The sequence below is a fragment of the Channa argus genome, chromosome 18 (assembly GCF_033026475.1).
Source record: "Channa argus isolate prfri chromosome 18, Channa argus male v1.0, whole genome shotgun sequence".
NCBI classification, from domain to species: domain Eukaryota; kingdom Metazoa; phylum Chordata; class Actinopteri; order Anabantiformes; family Channidae; genus Channa; species Channa argus.
In genome coordinates this window covers 19,428,234-19,451,215 of record NC_090214.1, presented here as the reverse complement: position 1 = coordinate 19,451,215, position 22,982 = coordinate 19,428,234, and the positions used below count along the sequence as shown (strand labels likewise).

Sequence of the window (22,982 nt, the reverse complement as noted above, 5' to 3'; positions counted from 1 at the left end):
GGACAGGGGTGAGGGAGAGTTGGTGGAGGAAGGGGAAGGACAAAAGACTATAGGGAGAGGAGGGTGGCAGGGGGAGGTAAAGAGAGATGCGAGAGGAAAGAAGGTAAAAGGAAAATGGGTGAGAAAATGGGATGAGATGACGGGAAATGGGTGAGGAAAGAAAGGAGGAAGAGACGAAGAGCAAATGACGCGAGAAACAGGTGGGAAGGAAAAAAAGAACTGTAGAAGGATGGAAAGTAGGATGAAGACGGGATGGTGAGATGGAAAAGGAGGAGGAATCCGAAATGCAAAGATTAAATTAAACTAGGAAACAAGGAGACAAGACTTCGAGGAAGCATTTCACTCATAGCCCTGCTTTAGGCTAAATGCTACTAACATGCTAGTGCTAAGGAGGTAACATGTTGAACATGGCTACATCCCAACATTGTCATTTCCATGACTTGCATCTCTTCTTTGCCTTGTCCCCCCCACTGAAGACACAAGGAGAGATGTAAGAAAAAGAAGCAAGGAGAGAGGAACCAAGGGACTGAGGAAATGTTTTGCGTGATACATGAGATGTCCATTCTCTGGACGTCTGCAGTGACATCAGCTTCTGATCACAGTGGAAGGCTGGAGTTTCTATTACACACCAAGACCCAACAGTTGGTAGAAAGGGGCCCACTTTGGTCTTTATGGGGGGTTTATGAGGCTGTGGGAGAATTTTGGGGGGGTGGGGGGGGGGGACTCCTGAAATTTCCCATAATTAGGATGCACAGTTACTTTTGTCTTTCCAAACTATCTGCTTTTAAGAGTCTGACAAAGATCTGTGTTTTTGCGGTGCAACGATAAGAGTCTGAATGTTCTAATGTTTTCTGCTCGGATGATTTCAGGTTATTTGCATCTGCATGTTTTGGTAAATCGTCTGCTTACGTAGCAGATTTCATCTAAAGCGTTTCGTACAGCTTCATCACATTCACCTGTTGGAAGGTGCTGTGCCAGGTGTTTGCCTGAGCCACCAGAAGCAACTTAGGCTTCAGCGTCTTGACCAAGGACACTTCAACATGTAGCCAGAAGCTAAAGACATATTACTGTTCTGGTTGTAAATTAAACTTTACAATAGTTTTAAATAGTTTCAGTAGTTTTAACAGTTTTGATAACAATCATAGTAATGTTTTGTAGCTCAGTATTTGTAGAAACTATTTACTGAACCAAATATTTTAAGCAAATGTAAAATCATGTAAATATATTGCATCAAGCCCTCTTTCTACCAGACTAATTGGCCTGATGACAGACAATTAAAATGTTATACTGAACAAAATTACCCCTAAAGGAAGGTGTGTCTGTCTTAACCAAAGGACGGTCTCATGTATTTATGCCTAATAATAACTGCTTAAACTGGCCTGCTAGTGTTAATCCTAAGACTACGATTGAGCAAGGGAATAAAATTAATTTAATTATTTTAATTTGGTGTACACAGACATGAAGAACCCACACAGACGCTCTGACCAGTAGCCTTTTTTTTTATTATTATTGTATTTTAATTTGAAGGAAGACTCGTCATTATAATTGGTTGTAATCGCATTATTAATACCAGGTCTCTCAAATACGTAACATTGCAAATAAATACATCCAAACACTAAAGCTACAACAGAGACGTAGCGTCTTTGTCGTACGTCCCACACAAAGTCTGCAAAATGTTTGTGCTAATAAGACGCACACAGACACACACACACAGCAGAAATCAAAACAAACACACAGAAGACAGTAAAAAATAATTTAGAAAACAATGTTTGTGGAGGAAAAACCCACCCATTACAAACTTTAGCATGTGTCCTTTTTGTGACCTTACCTTTTCGCAATTTCTGTGTAAATGCTGTAAATACATGGTGCCTACAGGAATTAAATATAAGCTAATTACCTGGTTTAGCTCATTTACTAAATGCTGCACAAATACATATTCAAACTTGTTTCAAGAGCTGGTAAATGAATGTATTTTTAAAAATGTTTAAATATTAATGAGAAAATTCTCTGTAAATCTATCTTTACAAATAGTCAAGGTTCCACTCTGTTCTCCAGCAGCCAGTTTCAGAAGCGTTTCACAAAGAAACTGCATTAGTCATGAGCACCTACTCTGATTGGACAGAGGCCAACACTCTCTTACACCACTGCTTAATGAAACTAAAGGCAGTTGTCGGAGACATAGAGTGAAGCCGGATTCACATTTGTATGGCCTAAAGTTTTTACAGGATCTGCAACATTTGATTTGTTCTTCTAGGGCAGCCTCCTGTATGCTGCATGATTCCAGCTCGTCAAAACTTTGCTATAATAATAAGCTAAGTTAAGCCATTGGCACCATTTAACATGCCATTGAGACTAACTTCAGTTATGAATGTAGACTTAAATGAAAGGAGAGCCAGCTGTTTATTTGTCAGCTGTGGGTAAAACACTTCCTCAAAACCCATGGAAGAGCACTGAATGGCAAAGTAATCCTGTTTGTACTGGATGAGAATTAATGTTGTAAACTGCAGTTCTGTACGTATTACATAGTTAAAGCAGAAAATTGTACTAATTAAAAAAAAAAAAAAAACTTTTCCTGAAACATCTTTCTTCCAAAATGGGAAGTTCTCATTGGAAACCAGGAAGTTACCATGCCCCAAAGCACCAATGTCAAGCTATAAGTATTGTATAGTGTTAGCAATGAGTAAAAAAGCCAGACAGTGACGTGCTTTTTCTTAAATGAAGCCAATTAGTCAGTGAGTGAACACCAACTAACTTAATGCTTGTGTTGTTGCAGTAGAGCAACAACAGCTCCTGTTACTTTGACTAGGTGGTTGCGCATTATTCCAAAATGTTTACCCCATAGTGACCCTCACAGTCACGGCATTTAAATGACTCATTACTTAGATTAGCTGTTTTTTAATCATGTTGATTTACAGCAGTTGGGAATATGAAACATCTCACTCAGATGGACGCTCACTTTTTCCCTAAATTGAAACATAATTTTATCACAGCAGAACCATGTAAAGTCAGATTTCGTGGTGGATTTTACCAGTCAGCATTTTGGTTAAGCACACATATATTTTACATAAAGCACAAGTCCAGAATGTTTTAGTTAGCCACTGTAAAAGGCACATTATAGTAAATCAAAATGAAGAGTGGGAGTAGGGTCAGAGGGCAAAGATCAAGTTAGAATCCACACAAAGTTCAAAGGATTATTTTTTTGACATTTCCACACTAAGGAAACGCCTCCCAACTAATTGGGACAGCAGGTGGAATCGAATTAGAGACACTGAAGACATTTTCTGGAGTTGCAACAGTAAAATAAACTGCATCGAGTCTTCAGCAGACAAAACTCAGGCATTCGAAACTAACTGAAACTAAAATCTCGCCCTACACTCGTATGCAGTGTTTGTTTGACACATGAATGCTACTTCTCTACGTTTTTTTTGTTTGTTTGTTTGTTTGTGTTAAGGTCATACTGCATTTGCTGTAGTAGTTATGGTCTTTTACGCTTTTCCTGCAGTTGGCCACTAAGTGTGCTTTCACAGTAATGGAACAGAAAAAGCCTCTTTATCTAAATGCTGAATGTGTTATAAAATAAAAGCTTGTTTCATTTTCCCTTTTAGTTTTAGGATTTCTCATCAGTCGATGCAGAGGCTCAAAAAGCTCAATAGTTTAGATGAAGTAAAAAAAATTATCATAAATACCTTTTTGTAGCAATAACACATTTCTCCTTGCTTGGAAACCATCTTAAACAGTCCCCAATATAATGTCATGGCATCCTGAGAGGTCCCAACTCATGACGCTTCATTATTTTTAATCTGGGGGGGGGGACTACAGCCGTATTCTGCATTCTTGCAGAAATCATGTGGTGCTCAATGTTACCGGCAAATTAACTTGAACACACTTGCTGTGACTTCTAAAGTGAAAACATAATCTCTTTATTCCCTGAAGTAACAGAACAGTTCAATCAAACTCTTTTAAACTCACTGGTATCTATCATGCAGCAGTATTTTGTGCGGGATGCACCTCCACCAATCACATTGCAAGGGATTGCAGCAGGATACGCAGGGATCATTGGCTGCTGGGGACAACAGCGTGAAGGGACTTGGTCGTGTCACTTAGCACCAGCAAGAAGAAGAAACAGGGTCTCTGATAGTGGTGTGCAGGGGTTGAGCATATGGAATGAAAGCAAGGGATCTGTAATTATAAATCATAAAAAACTAGTGCAAGGCTTTTTCCTGTAGCTTTGATGTGATATGAGCAGTTTCTGCAGAGTGTCAGTTCTTTCATCTGCACAGAGGTTTATGAAATAGTTTCTGCAAATCCTTACCATGGCATTTGTCGTCATCCATGTGGTGGGCTGCTGCGAGGGGTTTAGCCAGTCAAGAACATTTAGGTGATCTGAGTCAAGGAGATTTTAGATTTCATGACCCATTTATGGTTCACCTGATACTATTTACACACTTCTAATTCATACAGCATCTTTTAGCACTCGCTAAATTAAATGTGTATTCAAAAATGTCCTTCTGTCCCAAATTGAAATTCATATTGGACCATTTGGAAAATAAACCTTTTCATTATTTAGTTTCTTTCTTGATGACAAAGTCAATGAAGACTAAAACCCACCACTCTTCCAGCCCAGCACGCAAGAAACAAAAAGAAAACAAAGAACTATGTAGATTTGCAGAAACCATTTCTTCAGGTTACATTTTAACGTGCAACTGACACTGTGAATTGAGAATCGGCAGCGGTTTATGTGCGTGTATGAAGCTTCTGTGGACTGAAGAAGGCCTTAGGTTTCTTCACAGGTTGCCCGGCTGCAGGGCTCAGAATCGCTGCATCAAAGTGTGCGCATGACTATGTGGGTTTCTGTGGCAGTTTCTGGTTTGCAAAGAAGGCCTTGGTCTCTCCACAGGTGGGGTTGGTGCACAGCGGACAGCGAAGGGTCAGCTGGCGGGAACACGGCTCGTTTGACTTCAGGTGGGACTGGACCAAGTCTGCCAGCGCCTGGACAGGATGGAGAACACACATTTAATATTGACAGAAAGATAAAAACAGTCATTCGGTTGTGCCCACAGCTGGCTGTCTTCAGTCAGAAAGAGGGTTTATGAAATCTTAGAATTAAAAGAGTTTACAATTACAATTTTCTTCTTGACACTCTAATAGCTGGTTTTAAAGTGAAGTAAATCTACCAAAAGCAATAATACACAACAGTTGCAAACATTTCGCATAAGAAGCCGACTAGCAGAATCACTTGGTTTCCGTCAGGCTTTTCAGACCCTCCAGGATTTTACAATGCTGCAACAATTAAAATAAATCCAACAAATCCCTTTGAATTCTGCACAGTCTTGCAATGTTTTCCCAGTTTGACCAACACTCTGTGCTGAACGGCACATCACGTGCTGATGAGAGCTCGCTTACACTACGTAGTGTTAGTTAAGACACGCAAAAATACTGATGATAGGCCTAATTATGACTGTAAAAGTATATATATATATATATATATATATATATATATATAGTTATATAGTTATATAGTTATATAGTTATATATATAGTTATATATATATATATAGTTATAGATATAGATAGTAGTGTCCCGTTCGGTATGGACATGTTGTGCGGACTGTTGGTTACTGTAATGTGATGTTATTTTGGGTCATTGTACTAGGAGCTGTACATTTTCTACTGTTTCCACTTAATTTTCTTAAGCCTTAACCTTAGTGAAATTCAAAAGTAGAAATATCTACATGAACGAGTGCATTGAATGCATGCATACATGTAAAAATATAAAATATAACTCCCCGGACAACAGCGAGGCTCTCAAGTGAAAATTGTGATTAATGTATTTTTCCATTCTTTTCCAGTAGCTGCCGCTTGCAGTTGGCAGCAGACCGAAGCAGCTCACCGAGAAACTAAAAACGCACCAAGGAAACCATCCTTCAGTAACTACCAACTAATCATCCCCTGGATATTGATTTACACACTCACACACTCAGAGACTTGGCGAGGGGTCTCTGAGCATGGCAGGTTTGACCAGCCAGCCAGCCGGGCGGTTCAGTTCTACTGTAGTCAGCTCTAAAGGTTCCCATTGATCTGCCCCCTTCCTTTAATAAACCTTGAGCGCGCGCATGCACACACGCACGCACACAGAAGGCTGCTACAGCTGGAGCAGTTGCCTCTTGTGAGAAAGGTTGCAGGGTTGAGGATGGAGGGAGGGAGGGGACTTAGATGGGGAAGGGAGACAGGACGGAAGGAAGAAAGGAGACGAGGGGGAAGGGAGAAGGAAGGAAGGAGGAATCCATTTATTGACCATCTCCTGCCTAGAGTTCACTTACTTCACACAACCTTCTGCTGCTGTCTCCCTTTCTATTATTAGAGCGCTGCCTGTCTTCCTACTGTCTCCCCCATTTTATTTCTGCCTTCTTTCAGTCTGTTACAAAATATACTCACATTTACTCTGTTTCGAATGGAATTCAAAAGGCTCGTTTAAATGAGAGCTACAGTACGTTAGTTTGTAGACATGAGCGGAAACTTGCCTTCATAAAAAGAGGGTTCCCATTCAGCGACTCCGCTCTCCTGATGTTCTCCACCCCACACTGAAGACCAAGAGACACAGAAAAAGTTAGTACACTAGTTTCTACAAACCAATCATGCCACCAATCAGACACACCACAGGTAAAAAAAAAGGAAGCTATCATGAAATAAAGTTCAACATTGAATCTGAACACGTGGAAAAAATGTTATTATTTTGTCAGCTGAGGACGTAGAACAAATCTATATAGTTTCCAATTATTTTTAACAGCAGCTTTCATTTTGTAGATAACTCCTCTGGACTTGGGTATTCCAGACTCTGTGTGTGTGTGTGTGTGTGTGTGTGTGTGTGTGTGTGTGTGTGTGTGTGTGTGTGTGTGTGTGTGTGTATTGTCTGAATTTGCTAATAAGGAGATTTTTACAAAGTGACAGCAAATAGAGTGAGAATGTTTGGACAGTGAGGACATGTTTCTCACATAGAAAGAAGATTGTTGATCACAACACTGGTGACTACACACACACAAAGCTTTTTGCTCACCAAATCACACAAAACATCAAGTTTAAAATGATTCTATTACTTGAACCCAGAACAAATTATAATCTTAGTCATTAACATAATTCACAGGTTTTTCATCATGTTTCTAATCTTGTGTGGTTAGGCGATATGACATAAAAGAAAACCTTATTTTCAGTGTTTTGGATGATTCACTATATATTTTTTCCGTCTACATGAACTCAAGACAAAACGTTAAAATGTAGACTTTTTTTAAAAACTATGTGCTGTTCTTAAGTAAGTAGGGCCATTTATTCCGTATTGATAAAGAAAAAAACATTACTGGAAATGCTGTTCATTTATTTATTGATTGATTGATTGATTGATTGATTGATTGATTGATTGATTGAGAGAGAGAGAGAGAGAGAGAGAGAGAGAGAGAGAGAGAGAGAGAGAGAGAGAGAGAGAGAGAGAGAGTGTAAATTTCACATAATAAAATAAATAGCACTCAGCCATAGTAATTGCATATTGGGCTATGAATGCTTTCAAAACACAGGTGACCTGCACTCTGTACTGTTCCTGAATGCAACAGTGTTTTACGTCCATGTAATGTGAAGCGCTCGCACAAAGACAAGCAGAACACAGAGGTGGTCGGATGTCTGACACTTTCATATCAATGAAGTAACATGGCCTTTCTTTGGCTTTATTTTGTTGCTCTCTTCACCTGTGGCCACCATCACTCCAGCTCCAAGTCAACACATTTACAGGCGTCTCCATTAAAGCAATGTCAGTGGACATCAGTGTAACATCATAACTCTAGAGAACTGCTGATGCTAAGGGATCGAGTGATAAAAGAGAAAGCATCAATCTAGATTTTTAGATTTTAATTCAATATAGACTCACCCTATTGTGAGGACAATCACCCACTACTCACTCATTCCCTGCTCCTTATGTAACGTACACCAACTAGCTCGCTCTACACTGAGATGTCAATCGACACTTCAGACACATACTAATCATTGTCACAATGCATCAACAGCTGTTTGGAGTCTTTCAACTGTAATTTTGTCATCTCTAAAGAGGGAGCATTGCAATTGCATTGTGGAATTTTTATGAGAAAGTAGGTTAAATGCTATGCACTGTACTTTTAGTGTTGCATTGTGAGATACTTTGAGTAAATAGACTCAAATATTCACCCTACTCCTACTACTCCTACTACTACAAAATGACAAATCCACTATGTGCACTGGGAAGCTGGGTGAACCACCTCAGATTGCTGGTAACATGAAGATGAAGTTTTCTCTGTCTTACCTCCTCTCCCAGCACCTGTCCATACTCAATGTCCAGCTCATGTAAAGTCTCTATATGGTCTGATGTGAAGGCGATTGGCACCAGCAAGATGTTCTTCTTCCCCCGTTCACACAGTCCTTTGATGACTTCATCTGTCTGGGGGCCAAGCCACGGCATGGGCCCCACCTGAGAGACCAAACACAACACGTACACACACAGTTTTTAGTCAGTCCAGTGCTTTGATAGAGGACCAAAACCTGCCAACTACTCCTCACTTTCCTATACAAATCCTGTAGACCTTTGCCAGTTTTCTACACAATCGACAAACGCAATTTCAAGTCTTCTTAAGATTGTTCTAGTTTATGTGAGTTTGTTTAGAGAGCCTCTGCACAAAGCCTGTGTAGATGCCCGGTAGAAATTGGGGAGGGTTGCACCAGGAAGGGCATGCATCTTGGATCTGTCAAACCATCTTGGTTTACCCTATACCTAAAACCAGACGTGAGTTCCGCTGGTTTCTGCGCATGGCTGGATACTATAGAGGATTCTGTAGAAACTTTGCTGATATTGTTGCTCCCCTCACTAGTGCCACCAAAGCTTTTTTCTGGTCTTCTGCATGTGTAAAGGCTTTTCAGTATATCAAAGCTCTCCTCTGCAGCACCTAATTTTGCCTGCCCCTTTAAACTGTAAGTAGATGCAGGTGCCAGTGGTGCCTGTGCACTACTGCTGCAAGAGGATGAGCAGGGGGTTGATCATCCCTTCTGTTACTTCTCCAAGAAATTCAACCAACACCAGTTAAACTACAGCACCATTATTGTATAGTCTATAAATAGTGTTAGTCCCACTTTCGCTGCCTTGTACAGAACTGTAAATAGTATTGGAGCTGTAGGGGTGAACTGCCATTTTCTTTTGACTTTTTTCTCTTGTTCTCACATTAGGGAGATCCTAGAGGCTAGCTAGCACTTTCTTTGGTAAATAGCTTATTTTGTTTGTTGTTTTGGCCTTGGTTCACTCCAAGTTACAGTGCTTCATCATTATAAGACATTTTCTTAGATGTAGAAAATAAATTACGCATTTAATTGCAAACATTTGTATTCTGGACTTTGGTTTGGGGACCAGGAGATGACAAGAAACTCAAGCTAACTCGACCTGTTTGAATTGCCCGACTGCCTCATTGATGGCGGTTTTAGAAGTCAGGTGACATATTTGCACAACGTTGAGCCCTTATAAACCTATAAACTGTCTGAGGGTGTTTGGGTTGGTCTCATTCTTTTGTGCATGGCACTGAGTAGCCTTATATGAGCTGCTGCTGGCTCAGAGTTTTGGATCTGTATGTGTGTATTACCAGTAACTGGCTGTAGTGCAACAGGACTTGGACTGGATCAGTCTATAGATACAGTAACTGACATGTACAGAGTAGATTTCCTTAACCTCAGAGAGCATAAGAATTTAACTTATTTTACCCTTGTTCAGATTTTTTTTAAAGAAATATTTAGGCCAATTATGACTTTGCTGCTCATATTGATATTTTATATATTCTAATAAATAAAACCAGTGACAGACAACGTGAAAAAGAGCAATGCAGTACAAATAATTGTCATTCATTACAGTTAATAAACTTTAATTGTCAAATGAAGCTACAGAAATTTAAAAACGTTGTGAAGGCCAAACATCAAATCCTGCCGCCTTAGATCTGGCACTGCTGGATGTCGTTTGGCTCGCGTGACTAAATGATTGTCTTGGCAAAGAAGATGCCAGGTTTAACTGTGGTTTAGCAGGAGCAGAATCAAGAATCAAGAAACGTGGCTTTTTTAAAGCTTTTCAATTCATAAAGTCCATAAAATCCCTATGTCCTGTTATGTTTGATGAAATAATATTATACCGTGTATGATTTGATGTATGATATCCACATCACCCTCCTCTGGTTGGTTACCACTCAACCAGCAGCCAACAACACCTCACAGGCCTACGTTGTTTTATGTGACCAATTATTGACGTGTGTGAAGTTTGTAATGTGTTTGGCACCCTGACATAATGAACCAGAGCTTTAAAGTACCTGCAGTATAAGACAGGCAAGTGGCTCCACCTTGTGGCCACAAAAGTGAAACACCAACACTGGTACTGAGCTACAGATTTCCTATGATCGTCTAAATTGCTTTATTTGTAAAGCATATATCTACACTCAATAGCCAATAGTGAAAAAGTGCAAGCTTATAGTAAAACTTTGGTAATTTTTGCACATAAATCAATAAATAAATCAAAAACTCAAATCTCTCATTTGCAAATGCATCTAAACCAAACCAAATTAATTTCCAAAGAGAATCCCCTTTGACTGTAGTTAGAGCTTTAAATGTTCTTGGCTAAGTCTCTTCAGCCTTCTCACACCTGGATTTGGGCAGGTTACCTCATTCTTCTATTCTGACTGATCCTCCTAAGCTCCATCACACTGGAAGATGAGCGTCACTAAACTGCCATCTTTAAGTCTCTGCACAGACATTCCACTGTATGGTGTTTACGTCTGGGCTTTGACTGAGCCACTCAAGACAGTGGATCCCTAAAAATCACCATACATACATATATATATATATACATATACACACACACACACACACACACACACATTATTGTGCTAAAATGCACTTTGGAGGTTGAAACTAACAAAAGTCAATAGATTAAAATTGGACAAAAACTAAATTACATTTTACATGAAAAGACTTTATCATAATCAGTTTGTGTGCAGTTTTCTTTAGGTCACGATCGTGTCGAAAGATGAACCGCTGCCCTAGTTTTTCCTTTAAGGACATATTGTATGCATGTTCAGCATCCCTTGCAAGCCTCCTTGCTCTTGCCACTGAGATGCCCCCCAGTAGCATAATATTGCCCTTAGCATTCTTTACTATAGAGATGGTTACTACTGCCTGCACCAACAACAGTGAGTGAAGTTCTGCCCAAATGGTTTTCCGGACTTGCAGTGTGTAAACAATTGGGATGTTATATAGAAAGGTCTGAGGTGGACTCCAGTCAAGTTCTACAAAACTTAAAGAAAACTTCATGGAAAAAATAAATACAAAATGCACCTGAGAAAAATTTGGAGTCAAATTTCAAAGAGGCTGTATACTTTGGAAAATGAGAGACAGTTTGAATGACAGGGGTTATTTTATAATACCTGAACAATGAAAATACACTGCAAAGATCTGGCTATGCTACAAAGTGTAACCAAATGTGGTTGGTAATAAATGGCCTGATCCAGCAATAATACTCACATGGTTTGTAAAATGTACTGTTAACAATACTGCTGGTTATCTGCAAGACTGCTGTTCAATTTCAGCTAAGAACCACTAGATGGTGCCACTGTTTTTTTTATAGGTTGTCTACAGGTATAAATAGTCAACTGAACACTTTTTCTGAAATATTCTGTTGTGATGTTTTTAATGTAATTCTTACTCTGCTGCTATGGCAACTAAATTTTGACCTCAGGGCATCAACAAAGTGTTACCTTACCTTAAAATGAACAGCATTTCTTTTTCCAGCAGCTGTGCTGTTGTACACGATTATGAGCATGAACTGTGAGAACTATGAGTACATACTTTAGTCAATGCGGTCTCTTCTATTCTTTATAATAATGTTGAGTATAATATCCTACACGATTGGTGTATACAATACTATGCTTATAGCTATGGTGAATTATCAACAGATCAATCTGATCATGGAGCCAAAGCTTGTTACTTGACAGTTCTCAACTCTCAAGCAGCCTCTGTCTCTGGATAAGCGAGCAGCTCTTACAGCTGACACCCAGTATCTCAAGTAGGAGAATTTGTTCAGAAACTTCAGCCCTGATTTGATTTATAGTTTTTCTCAGCTGATCAGAACTACAACTGACAATTTTACTGAATGGTTGAAATGTAATAAAAGACTACTTTGGACTTACTTAAGGATTAAGAACCACTTACTTACTGTGTTTTTCATTTGACAGGTCACTATTTTTAATTAAGCTTTCAATTCTTTCCAGTTAACTCTGATCCCCCTTGTGCTCCATGCCATGTTCACAGCCTTCTATTTTGTGTGAAAAGGATGCGTTTGTTTGAAATATAGTGTAGCACGAGTGGGCGCTGAATTGATAGTGTTAACAGAACACTGGCTCTGAAGCGAAGATGAAACAACAACAACAACAAAAAAAAAAAAAAAAAGAGTGCTTCTACAATCTGCTGGTGGTCTCAGGTCTCATGTACTGTGCCCCCTGCTTTGCATGTGTGAGCTGAGATACTTTCCATGTAGTGACTAAAAATATTTAAAACCCATCTGATCTGAATTTAGGACTTTTTAGGGGCATTTAATTAATAAATATGTGTTAAACACTTTTTAAGGACCAATGCCACCGTGTGTGTGTGTGTGTGTGTGTGTGTATGTGTATGTGTATGTGTATGTGTATGTGTATGTGTATGTGTATGTGTATGTGTGTGTGTGTGTGTGTGTGTGTGTGTGTGTGTGTGTACTGACCCTGGACTGCCACACCAGTCTGTAAGGGTTACAGTGTCCCAGTCTCTCCATGACTCTCTGAACTGTGGCACCCACTTCCTGAGGGTATGGGTCACCTCTGTTTACAACCTGCACCCAAAACATAACAGCAGTATTGTCAGGTAAAGGTATTAACTGTATGCACAATGTATTTTTTCACACACACACACACACACACACAGTTCCATTTGCTGGTATAACTTGCCACAAACTGGATATGTTTTCTGCATCTGCTATGTATTCATTTTTCATCTGATTTCAAATCATTTTAAACTTCTACCTATATGTAAGTTGTCAAACTAAGATATAGGTAGCGTGTATTTGAGACAAAATGTATATATTTTAAACTGCAACATGTAAAACTATATGTGTAAAAGCCTGCAGGCATTATGCTATGTTTAAACCAACTGTCTGGTGTCAGCCATTCTAAAATCTAACCTGAGATACTCTAGTTCTGTCCTTTATGGTTTAAAGTAGAGAGTTGCCAGATCAGAGTTGAGTATCCCCCAATCCCAATTTGTCTTTTCTTTCTTTATTTATTTTTTTTAATCATAAAAAAAAAAAAAAAAAAAACATTTTGCAGGAAATGCACAAACATGGCTCTGCACAGATGTTACCAAGTAGACTGCGGAGTTAATTCGACCCGATTGTTTACCCTATCGCCAATAATGACTGTCCCAAATACCGACTTTTGGGTGCCAGAGGTTTTCTCATTATTGTCAGTGACTATTTGGGGGGCAGGGGCCGATGGGTCCATGCCGAACAGACATTTACTAACACATATTTGAAAACAACTTCAAACCCTTTCCGATCATCATTTTTACTAATAAGAACATGACAGTGAGCACGAGATGCCAGTGTTTCTACACATTATAGTATTAGTGGGATGTGAATCAGAAAATCAATATCACCAGCCAGTAGTAGTTTCAGCAGTAATAGTAGCTTCAGCAGTAGCACTTTGCTGTACTTACAGCCAGAGGGAGCGAATGGGCTGAGAACAGAATGACGACGTCGTCTCTCTTCTCTTGGGGGAACTTCATCAGCTCATTGGTGACGTGCTCAGCAAAACACTAAAACACACACCAACACATTTTCTGATGTTGTCTGCCAAATCTTTATTTGAGTTGTAATGTGAGTTGTAATAGAATATAATCTTTCTCAACTGATAAAGTTATAGACAGAGTATTGCTTCTTTCTATGGAAGCAACGTGTACATGCTGACATCTAAAAATAAATCAGGCTTGTTAGTTGCTATGACTACCAGCCACTTCAGCTCATTAACCTAACTTCCTGCCAACTTAGTTTATTTTCTAGTATCTGACTTTTTGTTTTCAGAGGACGAGGGGCCTGGTGGGCTATGATGTGTGCATGTGTCAAACCTCTACTAGCAGCGGGTGTGTGGGCCACCGATCGATGACGCTCCAGCGCATTTTTGACCTGTCGCCACCATTTCTGTAGTAACGGTAGATGGCGTTGAGACTACTGCCTGAAAACAAACAATCAAAACAAGATTTTGTAGCACAATCACACAACTTACAGAACTTTAAGTCTTGTTGCCACATTTAAATGCCTCCGTTTGGTCTGTGTTTTTGCTTCCCAGAAAGATTGTTATAAGGTATCTGAATCACACATGTATAATCAGAATTTACACACAGATCAAATTTCTAGGAATTGAGGCACACTAGCCTAAACCCACGCCACTGACCCTACATCTTTAACTGAGGATTGTTTTTGCCAGGCAGTGTGACTGTCTGAGAAACAGGGATTGTGTGTTCATCAGAGGGTGTGGTGACACCAACGGCCACAAACGTCTTTTTGCTATCATATTTTTCCTTGTATCTTTGTTTTTTTTTAAATTTTCACAACACATGTGATCTTTAGAAAACTTGATTTACATCTGACCAACCTTAGTAACAAGTTACGACATTTCTACAACTGCGACTACAAGGCAGATATACTGAGGACATAAGTTATATGCGTTTCAAATTATATTAGTTGCTGCTTTTAGTTTTTATAGTCACTGTAATCTAATATCAGCCTGGAGGAACATTTCATTGGCAATTTTCTCTTTTTATTTTACAATTTTTGACCATTTGCAGTCAAACCAAAAAGTAATCAGCACATTAATTATTAATTTAATCATCTTCAGCAGCAGCCCTAAACCCCTGTATGTTACCTGTGGTTGAGCAGCTGTACTGAGGATACTGTGTAAATGCAACAGCTCTCTCCACTCCATCTTTCTCCATCTCTTTAATGGCTTCCTCTGTCAGTGGGTGAACGTAGCGGAAACCAATGTAGAACTTGTGAGGAGCTGATAACACAGAGACAGAAACAGTCAATAGCTGTCAACCACTGGTCACTAACAGCCTTAATGGTTGACTAAATCTGGCTGTGAAAATCATTCATCGGGTCTTTACAGATTAATCTGAAGAGAAGAATAAACTAATTCATACTGTCTGGAGAATGAACAGAAGGTTTTATGGAGATCATAGTCGTGATCTCCAATGTTATTTTACATCAATTTAATTTAATTTTTAAATGAGGTTTGTACTCCTCTATAGACATGGTCGCATTTCAGACCACTGTTTACTGTTTGTGTTCTTATCAGTGGAGGAGTGTCGCAGGCGTGTGGAGACACTCCTTCAATGTGTCATTATCTCCACTTTTCAAGCACACAACACACACACACACACAGCTACTGGCAACTGAGTGCACCAGCAGGAAGCACAGCAGTTCTGCTGAGTTTTCAAATTAAATGGCTTCTAAAATTGACAAAAAAATAAAAATACCCAGACGTTTTCCATGCAGTCATTAAACTATTACATCATTTTACAAATATTGAGGGCTCTAACCTGTTTCAGGACTCATCTCATCCAGCAGCTTCACCATGCCCTCTCCCTGCATGGATGTCCAGTGTTTAATTGGCGAGCCTCCTCCGATCTTACTGTACTGCTCCTGGATCTTTGGCGTGCGCCGCTTTGCGATGAATGGACCAAGCTTGCTGCACAGGAGAGGACAGGATGACAAGTTATAACAGCAACACTCTGATTTATTTACAGTCCATTTATAGACAGAAAATGTGATTTGAATTAAGTAATTTTGCCAACATGAATCAGTATTTCTCAACTGTGTTAAAACAGCAGTTCCTCGTAATAGAAATACTAGTAATCAGAAAGATTAACTGGACACACACACAAAATCAAAAGGACATTTTTATTTTTCAATGAGGTGAAACTTTATTAGTGGCACCATATGAGGCAATGATCTTCCCAGCTACTGGCACATCCTAGCAACAATGTTGCTACACATCTGATGGCGCTGACTGACTTGCTGCCTCAAAAGCCTGATTTTGCAACAACCAAAAAAAAAAAAAAAAAAAAAAAAAAAAACCTTTTGCCATGTTTTTATCTTTTAAATAACAAGGACACATCGGGAATTGCTGGAATTAATTTTAGCAATTCCAACATCGCAACTTAATGCAGGGATAACATCTCCTAACAACCAGCAACCACATAAAGTTGCAGTTAAGTTGCAGCTCTAACACCAGGATGGTTACCATGTGAGCATTAAGCTTAAACACCTACAAATGAGACAGACAATTCACTCATGCATTTTAGTTTAAGTGTTTCGGTATGAACTCAAACGTTGATCTGTGCAGAGGAAAAAGTCAGCAGATGATTACATTTGCCCGACACAATGAATGTATCAAATTTCATGGGACTCCTCTGCCACTTCCTTACCTGAGAAATTATTAAGTGTAAAACATTGTAGCAACTTTAAACACTTAGGAATAGTCGTCTCTGACATGACTACAGGTAACAAATATGTAAGAGGCCAAGCAAAAAAATTTCTCTCTCAGTTTTTTATTTTTAATTTCTGAACCAATATTACTGCTGTGGCTGATGGAAATATAAACCTCCTTTGGAAGTTTTCCCCTTTTGTTTTATTACAAAACTGAATCACATAATTTACAACAATATACTCTTTTGTGTAAAGGGGGAAAAGAGATCTCTACACATTAAACCAAATTAATTTTAAAAAGATTGTAAAAGTATTTAACCTCTTTAGAGTAACTCACTGAAATCACGCACTTACTGAGGGGATATGTTTAAAAAAAAAAAAAAAAAAAAATGCTTTCACTGAAAAAAAAATGCCTCCAGTTGACATCACTTAGTGGAACTAAGACATTTATAATCAGACAACCCGCGTTTCCAGAGCTTCCCCAGATGTCATCATCTTAACTCTTAATGATGAAAAACTCCACCAGGTGATGTCATCTGGAGGATTTCAAAAGCATTATTTAATTTACAACCTAAACTAAAGCCATAGAAAGTAAGTTGAAAATTGGGGAAGTCACCCTTTAAAAGGATTGTAGTACAAATACACATGTATGTGGAAAGTCCAGGACTGAGTGAATCAGTATCCTGGGACTCCAATCAACTCAACATAGTGGTTATTAAAAGGAGAAGTCAGGGGATGGATATAAGAACATTTTCAAATCAATGAATCTCTCTTGGAGTACAGTTAAATCCATTCTCAAATATTGACTGACTGATGCTCAAATGAGACTACAGTGAGGCCACCAAGACACCTGTGACTCCTCTGAAGGAGTTAAAAGCTTCAGTAGCTGGAATGTGAGAGATGGTTTATACAGTAACTGTTGCCTGGCTAAATATTATTTATAGGCACTGTAATTAGTTTTTGGCCGATGCTAGATAAAGAGTCATGGGATCAGAGTTAATACTGTTTATCCTGAGGGGGACATGACCGCCTCAATCAAATTTCTTAAAACATCATGACTGTTGGTGAGAAAAGGGCAAGTCTGGTAAACCAGAACAACAATTTCTTTGCATGAGTGGCTTCAGCCACAGAGAGGAATTCTACACACAAACAGATTGGAAAGCAACAACAAAAACAGACTGAATTAAAAGAAATGTACTATTTCAACATTTAAGTCATACAAAAAAAATAACGGATGCCAAGAAAGAATCCCAGCTTTGGCACATAATGCAAGTCACAGTAAGAGTATCATGTAACAAAAAACTGTTCAGTAAAGAAACCTAAAACCCCTCATGGGGTCCCAGTCTGAAGGGGGTCATAAAATCATTGTTACCATTATACCACCCACTCTTGGCCACAACCTGTAATGTTGAAGTAGCAGTTGTGCTCATTTTAGGCATCACAGTAAACACAAGATCAAATACTTTGATGTAGTGTTGAAAATACAGGTAAAAATAAAGAACCAACAAGTTTTTCACTCCACAGCATTAAAAAAGAAAGAAAAAGCCTGGTTTACTGTTACTTATTATGAAAGACTTAGCAGAGTCCTACCACCTTCCCCATTTTATCTCTTCAGTTCGAGTGTGTGTCACGTTCACCAATATACATAAATCCTATTACATTATACGCAATATGTATATGTTTATCTTATCGCATTATACATTCAAACAAAAGGTTACCCATTGTTTGAACTGATGGTGTTTGTAGTTGTGAAGTGCAAGTCTCAGGTTAGACTTTGTATCTCTGAAAAACCCCACACTTCATTACACTTGTTTACTGACCAACTGATGACAAGTGTTCATTTTTGTGTCCATGACATTCTAGTCAAGGGAAAGATGTAAACACCTACTGATTTGAGTTTTGACACTCAAATTTCAAAAAGTAGATTTTACTCAGACAAAAACAACTTATGTGACTGTGTGTCTGAGTGTCCACACTACATACTTCTGTACAGGAAGTTTCATCAGGTCTGTGTCCATGAAGAGTCGCAGCAGAAAGTCGTGAACATCTTCTAGCTTCTCTGGTCCTCCCATATTTAGCATTAGGATGCCCGTCTTAGGTTTCCTGCAGAGGCAAGATATTCAGAACCAAGAATTGATATTCATAAAAAAAATATAAGACAATATGTCTTAATGTCATACTTAAAAAAAATACTGAGAATATGTAAAGTTCTCCTTTACAATGTCATCTAAAAGACTGCTAATTTAGCTGTGTTGACTAAAGATTATTTCTTATCTCTTTTCTTATTATTTCCCTTGTCTGGAGATGGACTTAATGCACATGCTCCCATTAATACTACAATCAGGACTGACATCTGCAGAGAATCGGCCCAGACGCTAGCGGACTGGGAGAATTTAAATCGTGGACTTCTGAACAGAAGGAAACTAAAAGTATGACAAAGTCTTAAACCCAGCGTTAAATGAACAGCAGCAGATGTCGTGCAGATGCTCGAGTGCAGCCAAATACGGCCCAAGAGCACACAGATGTGGACTGTAGTCCAGTTTGTCAGGTTTCTCTGGAAGTGCATGTTTTGCAACAGTAATGCTAAAGATGTACATACTCTAGGTTCCTTTAAGGTTCACTCACCATTCACTTAGTGTCACTGTATGTATGAGTGCATGTGCAGATTTATCACCTGTTCTCTTGTGTATCTGGAGTCACAGTCTGGGCCAAAGCAGCGGCAGTGGAGCGACTTCTCATGCTCAGACTGACACTGCTCCTTGCAACTAGTGGACAAAAGAAAGCATTCATTTATGACACACATCTTTATCTGATTTGTCTTGGAGTTCAATAAGAGGTAGGAATTTAAGGGTCATTTACTTTTACTAGTACTTGACCATTAAACCAATAGATGTTAAAGACTGTGGGGACCCTCTGCTGTTTAATGACCTCTCGTTTGAGGTCATTATAAGTGACCCTGAACAAACTAACACAACTGGGAACGACAGCAGCAGGTGAAATAAAGAAAAGCTACGGATTTTATGTGAACAACACTGCGGAAACTAGACACTAACAGAGAGTTTAAAGCGACACATGCACGTCTTCACGGTGACATGTCCTTTCATAACGCAGGCTGCAGTTCCCCGACGCGCCGCCAGGAGGCTAGTTCAGATTATGCAAGTTCACAACGCTGGAATTGTGTAACTCCGTGAAAATGTTTAGCTCTTTATTGTCTTCAAAACACGAACCGCTAACGGCCGCGTCTAGCATTTACGGAACCTCTAGTTGTTACTAAATGTAGCACAAGTACGGGATAAGTCCATTATGTAACATTAACATTTGACAGTAGCCTACAGTAATGTTGGACTGCGTCAAAGCGCCGCTATTCAGCGGCTTTCCGACCGGAAACCCTGGCGTTTGGCTTTAAAATAAAAGCACACAAATGTTTACATGGCTGAAATATAATCATTTAAAAGCAACCAAACTGCAAAAGTGGACAAACGCTCAGAAATGAAGCCGTCAACACATTTCTCATGAGAAGTCAGTGCTATGTGAATCATTAATTTGGAGGAATGCACGCTAAGTTACAGGGAGTTGTACGCGGTGGTGGTCGTAGCAGGAACATGTGCTTCCATTCGCTTCCTAGCTTCACGAAATGTTGACGCCAATGTCAGCGGCGTGTTGTTAACTTTGCACCACGTTACACCACACAACAACGCTCCGTCACTGGAAATCGCAAAATAAACTTCACCGGAGACGTAGCGGCACACTTTCTTCTGTCACGCTAAAGTATCGGCTCAATGGTTAAACGCGCCACTTTCCCTGCTCACCTTCTCATCGGGCCAACGTTAACTTAGTTGCACAGTCACACTCACATTGAATCAAGCGACCAGCGCTGCCCATGATTGCCATCATGGTACTTCCCTGTTTTCACGGCTCGGAAAGGTTTGTATTCCTGCTGAAATGAAGTCTGAATAGTTCTGCTCCCAGCGGCTGGACCACCAGTACCTGAGCAACCTGAGTGACTCGCTGACCAGTCCGATGTGTCGACCAGATTCCTTTAACTACCGCCGGCTGCCTGTGTCGTCCGCTGTCAAGTTTTCAACAATAACAGCACTGCTTCCGGTGTTCTGTTTCAAAATAAAAGCACTGCTGCTGAAGTTGGAATGATACAACATTTTAGAACAATTTATTATTACGCCAGTGATTTTTAACCTCTATTGTCACATTTTATATATATATATTTTTATTGGCATTTATATTTTAAATATCCCCGCAATCACACATAATTGTTGTAGTTTTTTCAATTTGTCAAATATTTCAACATAGAAAAACAGAAATAAACTACATGCTCTGAATAAAAATACACACTTACAGATATCAGCGATGAATATATCAGCATGTGAAAGGAAGGAAAATAAAAAGATGTAATACAATAATATCAAAATTAGGACATAATGAAAATTAAAACAAAATGACAAGAAACATACCTCTAATCTGAAAGTTACAGGACTGAAAATGAACTGTTTATAAATAGTAGTTCGGGATAAAATAACAAACTACATAAACATATTGATCTTATTGATTGTGTTGAAAATATATGTGGAATATATATTTATAACCACATTGATCTTTGCTTCTATACATCTATTGCCACAGACTTTGTCATGATTTTATTAGTGCAAGAAATATTAGTAGAATTATTCTCTCTTCCGGTCTTGTTCTTGCTTAGTCTGGTTAACTTGACACAGAACTGCTATCTTAGCATGGCGTCACAGCAACGTTTGTCTAAATTACAAGTGACTCCTCCCAAACTCGTGCCTGTCACGCCCACAGGGACTTGATGTGTGTGTGTGTGTGTGTGTTCAGAGAGATAATCAGTTCTAACTGTCAGGTCTAATCTAGTTTCTGCACGGAAAGGAAGGAAAGGACAAAGGGAAAGATTCAGAGGGAGATAAGACAAAAACGTGGGTGACATGAAGAAAGAAAAACACTACACGAGTTACTAAAATAAAGATCATAAAAAGACAAACGTGTTAGCGGTTTTACGTTTTTCTCGGCAAACTCCACTACACCAGGTGGACAAAAGTGTTGGGACGTGTGTAGTTTTCACCCGGCTTCGATTGGAGCGTGCTCTTCTTTCAAAATTGGACTTCATCTAAAATAAAATAATGTTTTAAATAAACTAATCTAGCTACGTTAACACACTCTGCAGCTTGTTAGATGGAAACGCCGATCAGATAAACTAGAATTCATAATGTGGTGGCAACAAACGAAGGATACTGATTTTAACTTGCTCAGATTCCTTTTTATAGACCAGCTGCGCTTCCGTCTTCCTCTGTGAAATCGTGTTTGTGTTGTGAGAATATGGCAAAGCGCTAATGACCAAACCAGGAAGTGAATTAGAAGCAAACACACACCCACCGAGTCACCACATGTACCAACTCGTCTCTGTCTGTCTTTCTGTCTGACACTACAGCGCTGATGTGGCTCCGCAGCATCTCCACCTCAGTACCTGCGCTTCCTGACAGGTTGTGCCTTTTCCCCCCTCGGGCCGCGTCAGTGAACAGTAAATGTTCTTGCAGCAGCATCTAGTGGTCATTAGTGGAACTGCAGTTCACTGCTTTGGTCCTATGTCTTCTAGTACCCACGTGAAACACTTGTACAGTCTGTATACTTTTATAAAAGCGCATCATTTTCACTAATAGTCATAATCTCTATAGTCATAATCTATATGTCTCGTCAAAAGCCGAAAGGACAAAAAAAACAAACAACAAAAACATTCTTATTCACTTAATATGAAGTTGACAGTTTTGAATAGTTACATTTTATATGTTACATTGAATTAATATATTTTAAGTGCTACTTCAGAGAACACTAAATACAACAATAACACCACCTGTGGGTTTTCATACATAAAGGTTTTTTTAATGAAATTATTTATGAAAAAATGCTGATGTATCATACGAGTCAGCACATAAAGTGTTTAAAATGAGCTGCACTTTTACCAACGGTGACTTTGGACTCTTAGTTTTTATTAATTACTGAACATAAATAAATCTGACACTGAACCCCCAGTTGCTCCCGGTGGGTCAGGTGAGAACCTTGCATGGCAGCCACTGCCATTGGTGTGTGGAAATGGGAATCAACATTGTAAAGTGATATATAGGTGCCCATTTAGCATTTACCAGGTTTGTGTACTCATCACCTCTGCTATTACTATTTTTATGCAGTTTCTTAAAAATACAGTATAAATTATAAGAAAATATCTTGAAAGTTCTATAGATTGATTATAGCAATTTAAGAGAGATATTTTGAGTCATTATGTTTCAGTTACGTTGATACCTGAATTACAGTACAATTATACTACCCATTTTTCATTTTTGGTGTTCAATAGGTCATATTTTCGTAAAAATGTGTTATTCTTTAGTGGAGTTTACCCATGTCTGTA

The 22,982-nt window shown here is 39.0% G+C and overlaps 2 protein-coding genes across 4 annotated transcripts in view; one reads left to right on the top strand and one right to left on the bottom strand.

Annotated features, from left to right (window-relative positions):
- Positions 1 to 6,182, top strand: part of onecut2 (one cut homeobox 2) — a 52,478-nt gene extending 46,296 nt beyond the window's left edge. The window contains exon 2 of one of the 2 annotated variants that reach the window (XM_067485219.1): positions 5,853 to 6,182. In XM_067485219.1, coding sequence (XP_067341320.1) covers positions 5,853 to 6,064 — 212 coding nt within the window. In that variant the 3' untranslated portion in view covers positions 6,065 to 6,182. Of the gene's footprint in view, positions 1 to 5,849 lie in introns of both variants that reach the window. The other variant, XM_067485218.1, reaches the window with a different exon arrangement.
- Positions 1,494 to 21,870, bottom strand: fech (ferrochelatase). 2 transcript variants are annotated; one of them, XM_067485224.1, is made up of 11 exons: positions 21,581 to 21,870; positions 20,407 to 20,661; positions 19,227 to 19,317; positions 18,536 to 18,655; positions 15,664 to 15,812; positions 14,988 to 15,122; positions 14,191 to 14,297; positions 12,794 to 12,901; positions 8,321 to 8,485; positions 6,522 to 6,581; positions 1,494 to 4,989 (listed from the first exon to the last, which is right to left on the bottom strand). In XM_067485224.1, the coding sequence occupies exons 2-11, from the start codon at positions 20,444 to 20,446 to the stop codon at positions 4,840 to 4,842; spliced, it is 1,125 nt and encodes a 374-aa protein (XP_067341325.1). In that variant the 5' UTR covers positions 20,447 to 20,661; positions 21,581 to 21,870; the 3' UTR covers positions 1,494 to 4,839. The 2 variants fall into 2 exon arrangements, with proteins under 2 accessions (XP_067341325.1, XP_067341324.1); XM_067485223.1 differs by lacking the exon at positions 21,581 to 21,870 and adding an exon at positions 13,783 to 13,881 and having other exon boundaries at positions 20,407 to 20,652.
- Positions 21,871 to 22,982: the final 1,112 nt, after the last annotated feature.

Excerpts from the sequence above, each read along its gene's own strand:
- fech (XM_067485223.1), bottom strand. The coding sequence starts at position 20,446 with ATGATGGCAATCATGGGCAGCGCTGGTCGCTTGATTCAAT. Across the intron at positions 19,318-20,406 it reads CGCTGGTCGCTTGATTCAAT|TTGCAAGGAGCAGTGTCAGT; the intron begins GTGAGTGTGACT and ends TTTGTCCACTAG. Across the intron at positions 8,486-12,793 it reads GACTGGTGTGGCAGTCCAGG|GTGGGGCCCATGCCGTGGCT; the intron begins GTCAGTACACAC and ends TTGGTCTCTCAG.